At 42.0% G+C, this 16,558-nt stretch overlaps 1 protein-coding gene across 1 annotated transcript in view; it reads right to left on the reverse strand.

Annotated features, from left to right (window-relative positions):
• ST8SIA6 (ST8 alpha-N-acetyl-neuraminide alpha-2,8-sialyltransferase 6) overlaps nt 1–16,558 on the reverse strand; it is a 190,099-nt gene that overhangs the window by 74,005 nt on the left and 99,536 nt on the right. Inside the window, exon 3 of the mRNA XM_004716017.2 lies at nt 11,807–11,896. Within this exon, the coding sequence (XP_004716074.2) occupies nt 11,807–11,896 (90 nt within the window). The remainder of the gene's footprint in view (nt 1–11,806; nt 11,897–16,558) is intronic.

Below are 16,558 nucleotides of genomic sequence, written 5' to 3' on the forward strand. Positions count from 1 at the left end.
GAATTTTTCAGGAAAATCAATTTCTTCATCACAAATACATTTTTCCAACACCACAAAAGGAAACTGTACACAGGGACGTCTACAGATGCGATACACAGAAGTCAAATGATTACATTCGTGGCAATGACAATAAAGAAAATCAATATTAACAGCTGGAACTAAGCCGGGGCTGACTATGGAATGGGCCATTAATTGTTCATAAGTAAGTTCACGTTGCAACTGAAGAAAATTAAAGCAAGTCAATGATAGCCCAAATACAACCTAGAGTATACACCACCCACATTTTGAAAATATCTCAAAAACAGATTGGACACATTGAAAGCTAATGACAGTAGACCGGAAGAACACTGGGAGAACAAAGTGAATGTTAGAAGAGACTGTTAAACCTGCTCTTAAATTTGGAGTAGCTACGGCAAATGGAAGAAATAATGACGTCAAAGAGCCGAACAGATCATTTCAAAGGGCAGCTCCAAAAGACAAAGTCAAACAATACAATGTAACGTGCACAGCCCTCGAGTTAGAAAACCAAAAAGAAGAGCATGCTCAACGTATCTTCAACTGAAAGAACTAAAGAAAAAATCCAAGCCTCGAGTTGCCATGTTGAAAACTTCTCTATGGGAAAAATATTGAATGATGCACGAAGCATCCAAAGAACGTGGAAAGAACACACAGAGTCGCCGTACCAAAGAGAACCAGTGGCCTTTCCACCATTTCAGAAGCTAACATAGGATCAAGAACCAGTGGTACTGAAGGAAGATGTCAACGCTGCACTGAAAGCTTAGCCACAAACAAGGTTCCAGGAATCAATGGATGACCAATGAAAATGTCTCAACAATCGGCCGAAGCACTCACTCATCTGTGCCAAGAAATTTAGAAGACAACGACTTGGCCAACTGACTGATGGGGCCCCATAAGTGTACCCATTCTGAAGAAAAATGCCCCGACAGAATGCTGGAAGTGTGGAACAATATCAATGCTATCACCTAATAGTAAAATGCTGCTGAAGATCGTTCCAGAATGTCTGCAGCCATACACTGACAGGGAGCGGTCAGAGGACAGGCCGGGTGCAGGGGAGGATGTGGAACAGTGCTGATGTCAGATGGATCTTGGCTGAAAGCAGAGTATACCAGCAAGACATTTACTTGTGTTTCATTGACTATGCCAAGGCATTCAACTATGTGGACCACCACAAAGTACGGATAGCCTTGAGAAAATGGCTCCTTTACACATCTGACCAAGTGGGTTATTATAAAAACAAAAGGTATATGGATTAGAAGAATTCAAGAGACTGTTCTTTCAGGCTCTTAGATTGAATTATTTTTTATTACTTATGTACTCTCTGAGTTACAGGAAGACAGTTAAACCACCTTGAGATAAATTTAGCATAATTTTGTTAGGTGTCAATGAAAAAAAACCCAATTTTTTAAGAGACTTCTAATCTGGCCTTGAAGAAGCCCTGGTTCCGCAGGGTAAAGTGCTAGGCTGCTGGCGGAAAGTTTGGCCATTTCAGCGCAGAAGCCCCTCTGCAGGAGAAGGATGTGACGGAGCATCCTTAGACCACAAAACCCTTTGGGCAAGTTCTATTCTGTCCCACTAGGTGATGTGGGCCAGCATCAGTGGGTTTGCCATTTTGGTTTTATGTTGGCATGGATGATGGTTTTTTATTCTCACCTATTCCTCCTCTAACAACGAATAAGAGTGCCTATTTGGGGAAGTTTTCAAAGCTGACAAGCAAAAGCAAGAACTAGTGCTGAGAAGACACACAGAAGTGTATACATGACTTTTAAATGCAATTAAAGCAGCACAGCTTTAAATCATATATCATTCTATGCGAAGAAAATGTGACCCAAACTCTCTTTTCTTCAAAGACAACCTGAAACTTCAGAATATTTGCTTTGTTAGCAGGCTGTCAAGTAAAAGCTCACATCCAGGTTTTTGAAGGCTGACTTATCATAATTTATGCTTCCTCTTATCAAGCAGCAGTTCAGATCCTGTACTTGCCAAGTTAATAGTGAAGTACATCGAGGGCCAATTCAATTCATTTTGCCCTTCTTCCTGAAAAATAAGTAAGTACTTTCTAACTAATATCTTTGTGATACTCAATTAGACGATACCTTTTGGAAAAGTCTGTTGCTCTCAGTTAATTTAAGTGTGCTGTTGTGAGGTGCCAGAGTTGATTACAACTAACAATGACCCTACTGTGCACCACAATGAGAGCTCCCTGTCCTGCACTATCTTCACAATTGTTCTTAAGTCCCTTATTGCAGCCGCTGTGTCAATCCATCGCATTGAGGATCTTCCTCTTATTTGATACCCCTCTGCTTTACCAAGCATGGTATCTTTCTCTAGGGAGTGGTCCCTCCTGAGAACATGTCCAAAGTTTCCATTTTAACTGTTGTTGTTAGGTACCGCCCTGTCTGTTACGACTCACAGCAAGCCAATGTACAACACAGCAAAACACTGCGCAGTCCCCGTGCCAGCCTCAGAATTGTTCTTCTCCTTGAGCCCATTGTTGCGACCACTGTGTCAATCCACCTCAGGAAGGGGGCTCCTTGTTTTGGCTGCCGCTCCACTTTACCAAGCATGATGTCCTTTTCCAGGGACTGGTCTCTCCTGATAATATGTCCAAAGTCCATGAAAGAAAGTATCCCCAGCCTTGCCTCTAAGGAGGACCCTGGTTGTGTTTGTTCAAAAACAGATTTACTTGTTCTTTTGGCCGTTCATGGTACTTTCAACATTCCTCACCATCATCATAGTTCAAATGCATCAATTCTTCTTTGGTCTTCCTTATGCAATGTTCAACTTTCACATGCATAGGAAGCCATTGAAAACACTGTGGCTTTGGTCAGGCACACCTTAATCCTCAAAGTAACATCCTTGCTTTTCAATACTCTAAAGAGGTCTTGTGCAGCAGATTTACCCAATTCAATGTATCCCTTGATCTCTTGAGTGCTACCTCCATGAACATTGATTATGGAGTCAAGGAAGACAAAATCTTTGACAGATTCAACCTTTTCTCCATTTAGCATGATGTAATCTATTGGTCCAGATGAGAATGTTTTGGTTTACTTCCATGAGTTGTGATCCATACTGAAGGCTGCAATCCTTGATCTTCATCAGCAAGTGCAAGTCCTCCTCATTGTTATCAAGAAGGGTTGTGTCATCTGTGTAGCTCAGGTTGTTAGTAAGCCTTCCTCCAATCCTAATGGAAAATTCTTCATAGAATCCAGATACTCTGATTATTTGCTCAGCATAGAGATTGAAGAAGTATGGTGAAAGGATACCACCTTGTTGCCCACCTCTCCTGAATTTAAACATGCAGTATTCCCTTGTTCTTTTCCTCCTGATCCATGCACAGGTTCCCCATAGCACAATGTAGTTTTCTGGGATTACCATTCTTCTACTTTGTGGTGGTCCACATAGTCGAATGCCTTGGCATAGTCAATGAAACACAAGTAAACGTCTTGCTGGTATGCTCTGCTTTCAGCCAAGAGCCATCTGACATCAGCACTGTTCCACATCCTCCCCTGCATCTGGCCTGTCCTCTGACTGCTCCCTGTCAGTGTATTGCTACAACTATTCTGGAACGATCTTCAGCAACATTTTACTAGTAGGTGATAGCATTGATATTGTTCCACACTTCCAGCATTCTGTCGGGGCATTTTTCTTCAGAATGGGTACACTTATGGAGCCCCATCAGTCAGTTGGCCAAGTCGTTGTCTTCTAAATTTCTTGGCACAGATGAGTGAGTGCTTCGGCCGATTGTTGAGACATTTTCATTGGTCATCCATTGATTCCTGGAACCTTGTTTGTGGCTAAGCTTTCAGTGCAGCGTTGACATCTTCCTTCAGTACCACTGGTTCTTGATCCTATGTTAGCTTCTGAAATGGTGGAAAGGCCACTGGTTCTCTTTGGTACGGCGACTGTATTTTTTCCATCTTCTTTGGATGCTTCCTGCCTCATTCAATATTTTGCCCATAGAGAAGTTTTCAACATGGCAGCTCGAGGCTTGGATTTTTCTTTAGTTCTTTCAGTTGAAGATACGTTAAGCATGCTCTTCTTTTTGGTTTTCTAACCCGAGGGCTGTGCACGTTACATTGTATTGTTTGGTTTTGTCTTTGGGAGCCGCCCTTTGAAATGATCCGCTCGGCTCTTTGACGTCATTATTTCTTCCATTTGCCGTAGCTACTCCAAATTTAAGAGTAAGTTTAAGAGTCTCTTCCAATATCCACTTTGATCTTTTCTTTCTTTCTTAATGTTGATGTTCTCCCAGTGTTCATCAGGTCTACTGTCATTAGCTTTCAATGTGTCCAATCTGTTTTGGAGATATTTTCAAAATGTGGGTGGGGTATACTCAAGGTCGTGTTTTGGTGATCATGGACTTGCTTTAATTTTCTTCAGTTTCAACCTGAACTTCCATAGGAGCAATTGACGACCTGTTCCACAGTCCACCCATGGCCTGCTTTTAGCTTCTGATATTGGGCTTCTCCATCATCTCATTCTACAAATACAGTCAATTTGATTTCTGTGTATCCCATCTGGGGAAGTGCACGTGTTGTTGCAAAAAGGTTATGAAGTTGTCCTCAGTCTTGTAAAATTCTGTCTGGAATCTCTGGCTTCATTTCTATCATCAAGACCAGATTTCCAAATACTCTTCCTTCCCTTGTTTTTGCATTCCAAACACCAATAATTATTACTGCATCTTGAATGCATATGTTATAAATTTCACACAAAAATGTTAACAGAATTTGTCAATTTTTGTGTCACTAGCTTTATTGTTGGTGCATACATTTCTTTTTCAAGATTAATCTGGACAGGTCCTTTTTGGCAATTAATGCATCACCAGTCCTCATGATTTTCTTATTCCTGGCATTGTACACCATATGATTTTCTATTTCAAAATGGCCAATACCAGTCTATATCCACTCAATAATAATGCCTACAATATAGACATTTGTGTTCCATTACATTTTTAATGGAAAATCAATATCTCTAGGTCCATAATTCATACAATTACCATTATTAATTAATGTTTGTAGATTCTTTCATTTTGGGTCATGCTCCAGCTGCGTCCTGATGGTCCAGTCTAGTCTGAGGAGTCTGCTTTTCCTCAGTCATATTTTGAATGTCTTCTGACGTAAAGGTCTCATATTCTGGCACATTCTCTGACAATGCTGTGCTTCTGTTTATTAGCTTTTCAGTAACTGACAATGATTCAAGGTTATTCACAGGGTTGACTAATTCCTCTGAAGTGAACAGTCTTTTCCTTATTTGTAGTCTCTTATTTGTCTGGAAATTCCGCTACACCCTGCTCACTTAGGGTGACGCAGCTGCCATTTGAAATAACAGTGAAATTGCTTCCAGCATCACAGTGACACACCAGCCCCCACAGTTTGACAAATGGGCAGACGTGTGATGGACAAGTCATTTTAAAAAGCACTACATAAAAACCACTCACTGACTACACATATTCATCAGCTAGTGAATGGTTCAACCTACACCTTGGCAAGGCAGGTGTTTTAACTTGTAATTTATAATTCTGAGCATTAAACTTGTAATTCTGAGCATTTTTTTATCTTACCAAAAACAACAAAGAGTCTTGGATGAAAGCGGACTTTCCATGCCGTAGTGATTGTGCAACAAGGTACCGGAGAGCAGATTCCACTTTGTTCTCAAGAAGACCTCTAAACCTAACATTCCACCCAAAACACGATTTCAACCGCTCGACGTCTCAAAAGAGGTGAGATAACCATCTCTTCTGTTCCCCGAGAGATTGCTGTTACTAGAAAGGAAACATTTCTTGCACCTTGAGGAGACACTCTGGGGAGCGACAGTACTGACTGCTCTGGCCTGGGGATTGCTTTTAAGATCATTGTGCGTTGCCTTGAGTTCATCCTACCTCATGGTGATGCCATTTGTGCAGAGAACGTCTCCGTAAGGACGTGGAGGCTGTAAACTTTCAAATACAGATTTCCAGGCCTGCCTCCTGAGACACAGGAGGGTGGATTGAAAATGCCAACCTTCCGGCTAATAATGGAGCCCTTAAACTATTGATGCCACCCCCAAACCAAACCCACTGCCATTGAATCAATTCTGGCACATATCAACTCTGTAAGGACAGGGTAGACTTGCTGCTCTGGGTTGCTGAGGTTGTGAATCTTTACAGGAGCAGACAGCCCCATCTTTCTCCCACAGTCCACTCAGGAGTTCAAACTGTGTGGTTGGCAGCCCAGTGAATAATCCACGACACTACCAGGACGCCCAGGATGTATTTAAGACATAGGTGTCAGAGATGGATGGCGGCACTCGCTTCATTGTATAAAATTGTTACTGGAAGCAACTGCCCAGTAGGCACTGTGTTCCCAACCACGCGTGACACCCACTTGCATTCTATTGGCTCAAATAAGTCACGTGACCGCAAACCTCTAAGTCAGCTATAGCTGGCCAACAGAACATGGCAGAAGTGATGTCTTTGAAGGCTACAGCTTCAGGCTGAGCATTCAGGGTGCTTTCTTCATCTTATCTTCCCTTCCAGCAGCAAGAGGGTCCCTGGGTGGCACAAAAGTTTGCGTTTTAACGACGACACACCAGAAGTTGCCTTTAGAATCGACCCAACAGCACTGCAGGGGAAAGCTTAGTGGTCTATCCTGTAAAAAGCACAGGCAGAAAGCCTGTGGAGAAGTTCTACTTCCTAACACGCGGGTCAGAATCACAGGAGTCAGGATCGACTCAACAGATTCATTTTGGTTTGGTTTTCCAGCAGCAAATCTGGCATCGCCGACTAAAGACAGCGACAAGCGAAGATGGAGGAAGGACTAAGAGAGTTGCCTGACCATGAGGAAGTATCCTAGGAAACACTGTGTGAACGATTTTACGTAGACGGTGAGTTTGGGAGGTTTTCTTAGCGCAGTTTGTCGCTGATGGTCCAACGGTCGACACTGAACAAACAGAAACGTACATGTTCTTGTGACCCAAGACCCTCTTCCCACAGACAAACAACACGGCAACCAGGGCAGAATCTCCCAGAGGGAGGAAATGAATGCCTCCTGTGTCCTCCCTGTGGAGCACGTGCTCTGGGGAAAAAGAGCTCATCGTCTTACACAAGGACGACTACGTCCTCCAAATTAGTCATCCGTACAATCGTTTTTATAAGTAGTAAATAGCATTTTACGACAATAAGTCTGTTATAATGAAAACATGAGCAAGTAAACAGTGTAAGCTGGCAATATACAAACCCACACCCATATCACACAGAAGTGGAAAATTGAAGTCAGGGATAATGGTAACGCAAGAGATATATACAGAGTGGTTCAAAAAGTTCATGGAAACATTCCATTACCTTTTCATTCCTTTTTATCACACACAAAAATTGAAGCCCCACATGTATGTACGTGTGGGTTTCTGTGTGTGTTACAGCTCGTAGCAAATGTATGGAGAGTTTTAGAGGCTTTCTAAGTCTTTAGGGGAGCAGACAGTCTCCTATTTCTCCAAACCCCAAACCAACCTCATCGCTGTCGAGTTGATGCTGGCACAGAGCCGCCCTGTACTGACCCTACAGAGCAGGACAGAACTGCCCCGTGAGCTGCCAAGACGATAACTCTCCACTGGAGTAGAAAGCCCTGTCTTTCTCAAGATATATATAAAAGATGATAGATATATGATAGATAGATGATAGATAGATAGATAGATAGATAGATATAGATATAGATATAGATATAGATATAGATATAGATATAGATATAGATATAGATATAGATATAGATATAGATATAGATATAGATATAGATATAGATATAGATAGAGCGAGCCAGGGTTTTTTTGGCGCAGTGTCATATTTTGTCTGGAAGATAATGTGCTCAGAAGGACTGGGTTGGAGCAAAGCATAGAGAAAATTTCAGGGGGAAAAGGATGAGGTAGGAAAACAACAACAACAGGAGGAAAGCTGCGGACCCCAAAGGGAATCCGACATTAACTTCGGTTTCAAAAAGACGTTGACATTCGTGAATTTGGGGATCGTCTTCTTGAGACATGGAAACCGGGGGTGGTGAGAATCTTCTGAAGGTAGAGTAACTGGGTCCGCTCAGTCATCTGTTCGTTCAGTACATATTGATGGAGCACCTACTGTGTTGACTCTGTGACAGGCGCTGGGGACAGACCTGTGACCCGGACACTGTTCTGACCTTCACCTGGACTCACAGTCTAACTGAGACTATGGAGAATCGCAGTACCTTCTCTTGCTTGTTTTCCCAATAGCCAACTATTTTATTTTCTTTATATAAAAATATAGTCAAGACTAGTGGAGGGAACAGCACGGTTTCCCTCCTACCATAACTTGACTTCCTAAACTCTATCCGAACAACTGGGGAAGGAATAAATTGGCTGAAGAAAGAGAAAATGTTATGTGTTCAGCAGACCATGACAAAAAATAGGGCTAAATAATTATTTGTAAGAAAATGGAATTACTTTTTATCAGCATACACTGAATAGCTTTCCCCATTGTGCACTGTTCCTCTAATAGCACTGGTTGCAAAAAGAACAATTCCTCACAATAGACAATACAGTGGGGGGGAGAAATTAGTCTCCTGTGTACAAAATAACACTTTTCATAACAATGGGCGATTCATGCCTGCTCTCTGTAGACCTTTGCTGAACAGAATACCAGCAGAGGCTAATTACCTGAGCTAGCTGAAAATTGTGTGCTTAATGGAAAGGCATCCCCCAAAGAACGGCTGAGGAAAGGTCTTAGCATCAAATATGAGACAACAGAAAAGCAAACGAAGAGACCGCAGACGCGAGAGCATACGCCCAGGCTTGCTCAGTTAGCACACTGCAGCTAACCACTCCGACGGATGCACGTGAAGGAGGGAGGAAATTCTCTGCCTGCCAAAAAGTAAACTCTATGATTCAAGGATTTTCCTTCCATGTGGATTCAAGTCCTTTTCTGCCATGTATAGATACTTACATTCTTATCGAGGATTTTTGTCCCATTGGGGAGTGAATACTGTTCATGTGAGAGCGGGAGGGAGTCCGTGTAAGTTTCACACACTGATTGGGTTGGACAGGGTCACCAAAAAGAGGTGCTGCAGACCTAACTTCCAAGTACCGGTCAATGTGACCTTGCTTGAAAATAAGGTCTTTGTCGATGCCGTTAGTTAATATGACATAGGGTGGATCCTCCTGGCGGAGCCTCTGTGTCTTTAAAAGAAGAAGAGATAAGAAAGAAAAGAAAGGACAAATAGCAGAGACACAGGCTCAGACTAACACAGAGGGAAAAAGATGGCTCACTAAAGGAGAGACAGAGGGAGGGAGGCTGCCTCAGACTAAGGAACTCCTAGAGCCACCAGACACCACAGGAGACAGGAAGCTTACTTCTCTTAGGGCCTTCACAGAGAGTACCCTGATGGCAGACGTTCAGCCTGCAGATCTGAGGGAGAGTAAACATTGTTTTAAGCCCACTCGTTTCTGGTGCTTTGTTATGCCAGCTCTAGGAATTACTTATCAACCACAGAGCACAGCCAGCATTTCACCAGGACAGTAGAGAAAGGCTGGTTTTTCCAAGCTGTGCTTTTTTGGCATCATTGTGCCAAATGTCTGAGATAAAAGGTACTTCAAGAGTCTGGGTCTTCAGCAGCAGGTTCATAAAAAGCCCCATTCACACCAATCCACCACACCGACCATCAGCAAAGAAAATGTCAGCATCAACATGACCAAAATAAGATGTGCGGTTCACCGCTAATTCATCGGCTACTTTACTTAAATCTATCCTGAAATTCAAGGGATTGACCGAGCATGGAAAGATGCATTTTCAAAGATGCTCCTGCTAGTCGATCGACAGTGAGCTCAGGTCCTTTGCAGAGGGCTGGAGGGACCACGCACAAAGGTCTTGAGGAATCCAAGTGCAACATTACCAAAGTAACAAAGCCATTGCCATCAAGTCAATTTGACTCCTGACTGCAGGGTCTGCTTACTAATAGCTATGCCAGGGATCAGTGGTGGTGCTGCTAGAAAATTCTTGTCCTCCATGTAGGAGACCTGGGTTTGATTTCTAGCCAATGCACCTCACACACTATCACCACCTTACATGTTGCTATGCTACTGAACACATTTAAGCAAAGTTTTCAGACTAGGAGAAAAAAGGTCTAGCAAGTCATATCCAAAAAATTAGCCAATGAAAATCCTATGGATCACTGTGAATAATTGCATAATGTCATCTCCTAGATACCCCTGGCCTGGCTCCATGTCATTCAAGGCTGTGTTTGGCTGAGTTTTCTACAGAAACAAAATCAGTGGCACACATATCTGTATAAGAAAGAACTTTAGATCAAGAAATATTTTTTTATCAAGAAAGTGGCCCAGACCAGTGCAAGTCAAGCCCATGGGTCAGCTGCTGACTGGAGCTCCCTTCTGTTGGAAGTTAAGCAAAACAAAACAAAACAAAAAATAAAACCAAGCAAAATGTAATAGAGCCATTCTTGTAATAAACAGAGCTAACAAACAAATTTGGGTGGGCAAGCTGAACTTACTCAAAATGAAGATACTAATAATTTCAAGAATATAGTTCATCAAGCTCAGACAAAGCAAGAAAGGCTGGTGGGGGGATCAATGTGACCCCCATCCTTTCTTTTCACGTTAAAGTCAGATTAATAGGCGAGGGCTCCCATGAGGCTCCTCAAATAGCAGGAATCTTAAATTATACAACGTCTCCCTTTTATACCGAGAGAGTGGGGCAGTCTCCGGGATGCCAGGCCTCATCTAGCCTGGATTCCAGTTTCTCTAAGTAACAGGTAGCCAGGGACCATCCTGCCAGAGACTTTCAATGCATAAGATCTCTCCCTTCCAGGAACTACCATAAGTATATCTACCCTGAGTGCCAGCTGAGCAGGAGATCGAATTAGGTCACCTCCTGAGGTTTTCTTTTCCTTGGGGGCATCCTCCCAGTCTTCCCATTCCCCCAGGAAAGGGGATGAATAGATTGTAGGCAGCTGCATAACTTCTTCTCACATTCATTTTTAGAATTCAAAGAGGGAGAGGTGTGTGCATACTTGCATGCATATGCCATGAGAGAGAGAGAGAGAGAGAGATAAAGAAAGTTAGAAAATGAAGAAATGTGGAAGAAAGAAGGTCAGTGGGTCATGGTTGCATGGACATGAGGAAGTCAGCTACATCTATTATTCTGTCCAGTCATTAACTTATGATGCAATTCACAGTGAATGAAACTCTAATCGCTCCCTTTGAGGGAGACAGCAGGCATAACTGACTGCTCCTATCCTTTCCCATACACAACATTTCCATGGAGTCAATACCTGACCCATAGCAACCCCATCGACAATGGAACAAAATGGTGCCTAATCCTGCTTGATTGATCATGGTTCAGATTGTTGTGATCCATAAGGTATATTTCATCGGGTGATGTTTGGAAGTAGACAAGGAGGCCTTTCTTCCCAGTCCATCTGGGTCAGGAAGCTCCACTAACACTTATTTAGCACCATTGCAGCACGAAAGCCTCCACTGGCAAAACAGGCGGTGATTGTGCATGAGGGGTACTGGTTGACCAAGAATAAAAGCCAGATCTCCTGGATGAAAGGCTAGAATTCGACCTTTGAGGCAGATAGCTGAGCCCTATGGTCAAGGTCTAACCTTGGTTTGCACTGTTCAGCCTCATCCACAGAGACTTTTCAGAGCTCAACTACCAAGCATATGCCTGGGTACCACTTTATTTTTCAAATGATGCTCAAAATGCGGTGAAACATTTTGAATGCAAAACTGTTATTTTTAAATGAAATGAAGTGTGAAGAGTAGAACTTACGCATTCATTTTATCAGATAAAGAGTCACTGTCATCTTGCAGATTTGGGCATTTTTCCGTCAGCTGGAGTGACTTCCCATTCAGATATGTGCTGTTTGATGAAAGAGATAAAAAGAAATTGATGTGAAATGAGAGCATATAAAACATTGTTAACAAAAAAAAAACAGATTTAATTGATAAAGGGAGCCTAAATGAAATTTGATTTTCATGCCATTATTGGATGTTTCCATGGCAAAGGAAATTGATATTTTTGCCTCAGATAGGTCTAAATTAAAAAAAAAAGTTTACACCATGGAGTCAAAGAGAAAATGGATCTACATTCAAGGTTTCACATTTTCAGATTTTCATGTTTACAAGGAAAGAAACCCTGGTGGCTCAGTGAGTAGTTGCCCGACTGTTACCCACACACTGGTGGTCTGGACCCACCTAGAGGTTCTGTGGAGTGGGACATGTTGATCTGGTCCTGTAAAGTTTACAGCGTAGAAAACCCCATGGGATCGTTCTATTCTATAACACATGAGGTCACTATGAATTGAAACGATGATGTTTCCCCAACATCAACCAAATTCATTTAGAAAGAACCTTCTATTAAATAATTTTAATCATGACGCATATCATTTAAATCAGTTGCGAATAAGTTGATTACATTGATTAGGGTGTATGGCAATCCTATGTGTGTCTCAGCAGTACTGTATTCCCTAAGGTCTTCAATGCTGATTTCTCAGAAGTTAATTGCCTTTGGGGGGACTCGAATCTCCAACCTTTCTTTAGCTAGCCTACTGAGTTCACCGAGACTTAGCCCTTCATTGTACAGATGAGCTCTCTGATGGAAAGCATGGACATATGGTATGTCTCTCCATAAAGACTCTCTTCAAGAGGTAGAACCAATAGGCCTGAAGGACAACGTATTGGCTGCATTGAAAGCATTAGCGCAAACCAAGGCTCCAGGAATTGATAGAATGCCAATGGAAATGCTTCAACAGCTGATGAAGCACTGGAAGCATTCACTCATCGATGCCAAGAAATCTGGAAGAAACCTATTTGGCTAAATGATTGGAAGAGACCCATATGTGAACTCATTCCAAACAATAGTGGCCCAACAGAATGCTCAAATAAAGAACAATATCACCAATGTCGCATGCAAGTATATTACTTTGAGAATTAAGATGTGCCTAATCTAAGTCATAATATTTTTAATAACTTCCTATGCCTGTGAAAGCTGACATTGCATAAGGAAGATCAAAGAAGAATGGATGCATTTGAACTATGGTGTTGGTAAGGAATACTGAAAGTCCCATGGACTGCCAAAAGAACAAACAAATCTCTTTAGGAAGTACAGCCAGAATGCTCCTTGGACGCAAAGATGGGGAGACTTCATCTGACGTACTTCGGGCAAGTTAACAGGGGACAAAAGTCTGTGGAGAGGGACGTCATCTGGGGAAGTGGAAGGACACCAGAAAAGAGGAAGGCCCTCAAGGAGGCGCTCGGGGTCTCCAACAGTGGGTTCAAACCTGAGGACATTTTTATGGGGGCACAGGTCGGGCGGTGTTTGTTCTGTTGTACACAGAGTTGCCACGCGTTGGAAATATTTGGATGGCACCTAACAGCAACTCCATAAAGGGTGCACAAGGCACATCTTGCCTTTGGTAATCCAAAAGCTGTAAACTTTTGTGCTTTTTAAAATTAACTTGCAAAATTGGAGTTGGGGAAAAAACAAATCAAAAAACATAGTTAAAATCGTGGGTTATGCGGCTGGTGTGCCTAATGAAATTCGTGGACATAAGAAGGTTATCTAATGGCTCCATTAATCACTTTCATATCTCTAAAGGATGGATTATAGTACATACCTCATCGTGTTAATGTTACATTATGTAAAACAACACTATGTACTTGACATTATGTTTGTCATATTAGTGTTCAAAAATAGCAACTGCATTTTCCTTATACTTTAAATATCTATAACTCTGACTTACTATGTATATCACATTTTCCAATTACCTCTCCCCCCCATCTCCAAATACATGTTGTAATCCTAACACCTGCATGTGTGGATATAATCTTGTTTAAAAATAGTTCTTCTGGGAGAGGGCTATCAGTAATGGTTGTACAACACAAAGAGTGTAATCAATGGCACTGAATTATACATGTAGAAGTTGTTGAATTGGAGAATGTTTTTTTGTGTATATTTTTGCCAATATTGAAAAAATTACATGAATATCAATGAGTACTGGGGAAAAGAAAATTATAAAATTGATTGTGGTAAAGATTGTACAACTCTTGATAGGAATGAGCTATTGAATTATATGATACGTGGATGTAATGCCAATGAAACTGTTTGAAAAAAGAAATAGAGTTGTTTTTATGCTAATTAAATCAAGCCCCAGTAGGGTGGATTCCAAATCTAATCACTTCTGAGTTATAAAAAGAGAAGATTACATGGCCTTTCTTGATGCTCATCCTCTGGAACAGATCCCTAAAAAGATGGGTGCTAGAGCAAAATGTGGCGAACAAACCAGACAGTGCCCAACTATCAGAAAAAATCGTGTCTGGGGTCTTGAAGTGCTGTCTTAAACAAGCACCATCTCGGCGAGGCATCAACTAAGTCCACATGGAAGAAGTAAACCACCCTGCGTGCTACAAGCATTGTAGATGATACATTACAAGCACGAAGGCAGGAAGGGCATCAGAGCTTCCCTTGTGAGCATCTGACTCGAGCCCACAGTGGAAACTCAAATCCATGTGCAGGATGCACACCTGGGCTAAACTTCTGGTCAATCTCTTGGGACTATAGTCCAGGGATGTGAATAGCCTTGTTACCAAACAGAGAGCAGTAGACAGTCAATTGTGGAAGATGTAGTTAGGGCGACACGTAATCTCATTTGGTCTCTCTTTTGATCCATTTTAAATCTGTTTCAATTTAAAAAAAAGAAGTGAAGGGGGAATACAAGTGGATTAAGCCTCCAGAGAATTCCCTGGTATGAGAGACCAGGAATATTAATTGTCCTGCTATGGAACAGATTGCATTCAATTATTGCAGTTGCCATTAGGTTAAACTTTAACACTTTATTATTTGATCTCCCTTTTGACCCACTTTGTTCTAGTTTTTAATATTTTCTTTCTTTTCAATTGATGTTCTTTGTTTTACTTCGTTATTTTTGGGGGGAGGTGTGTTTTTCTGTATATGGAATCCGGAATACGTAAATCTATAGATACAGTAACTAAGGTTAATAGTTTCTTGGGCGTATGGCAGGGGAGGTTGGGGGAAAGAGGGACCAATAACAATGAGTCCAAGAAAGAAGAAATGTTCTAAAACTGTGGTGATTATTGTACAAGTCTTCTTAATATGATTGAACCATTGAATTGTGTGCTATGTGAATTATACACCAATACAACTGTTAACAAAATTAAAAGAGCAGATTAGACAGGCAGCACATACCAGAGAAGGCAGGTGCACATGAGCACCAAGGGGTGGCTTGGACTGCCACCAAGGAAGGAATCTACATGGCCAGACCCAGATTTGGACTTTTAGTCACTAGAACTAGGAGAAAATGATGTTCTGCTCTCGAGTGACACACATTTATAATAATTCTGTTACAGCAGCTCTAGGAAACCCAAACTGTACATCACCCTAACACACTTATTTAATCACCCTGAAGATATTTATTGAGAGCCTCTGTGATGGTTCGATTTAATGTCCACTTGATATACCTATGTGAACATATGGGTGGAGTCCAATCCCTCAATGAGGATTCATCACGAATGATATGGCCTTGGGGATGTAGCTTTTTTGCAAGAGAGATACTGAAGAGAACTGGTTTCTCTCTTTCTCTTCGCCTTCCTGCTTGCTGGGATTCTGCATCTGCTGCTGGAGCCAAAACCAGTGACCCCTGCGCCATCCTTGGGAGTTGTCAGTGCCCTTCCATGTTCCTTTGGACCTTGGATCCACAGGACTCTGCACCCACTGGCCTGTGATCTCCCAGTTTCTCACTCCATCTTCCTGCAGCTTCACGAATCTGAAAAAGGTGCTGGCTAACATCTGACCCACGGACATGAGTTGGACTGTGCTGGACGGCTTTCTTTCTTTTTTCGGGGGAGGGGGGAGGCGGCTTTCTTGATATAAAGTTATTTTACATATATGAGTGTCACTGGTTTTATTTCTCTGGAAAACAGTCTAATTCAACCTCAAACGGGTCATGGAGCCAGGCACAAGCTATATAGGCAATGACATTAGATAATAATGAGCAGTGACCACGCATTTATTAAAACCAAAGGGCAGTGGATTCAATGGGAGAGCGTAATGGGGACAACTCCATCCAATCTGTTGGAAGACTTCAGAGCAGAGCTTGGAACCAGTGCTTTTAGGTTTGAAACCCAGCTGAGAATTTGCTTTTCCACGCAAGATATTGTGATTCCATACCAAAATATCAACAATCTTTTTCTTGGTTCAGGATATCTGGGGTGGAAGAGCTAATTCTCAACAAGGGATTGAACCAGAATGAACCAAAAGCTCTACCTAAGCACAAAAAGAGGTCTCCCAAGAAGCAGAAATTCTGCCTCACAATTGCAGTGTAAACTCCCCCAGTCTCAGCTTGCCGGCCTGTGCTCTCTATTTTAGACCTAAGACTGTAACATCAGTCCTTGCCTGAGTTCCCAGCTGCTGCCTCTCCTGCAGATTCCAGACTTGGGAGCTGCCACAATGGCATGAACCAACATCTTAAAATAAATGTGTGTGTGTGTGTGTGTGTGTGTGTGT

This window comes from Echinops telfairi, unplaced genomic scaffold (genome assembly GCF_000313985.2).
Source record: "Echinops telfairi isolate 266 unplaced genomic scaffold, ASM31398v2 ScPeMD7_7473;HRSCAF=8511, whole genome shotgun sequence".
NCBI lineage: Eukaryota > Metazoa > Chordata > Mammalia > Afrosoricida > Tenrecidae > Echinops > Echinops telfairi.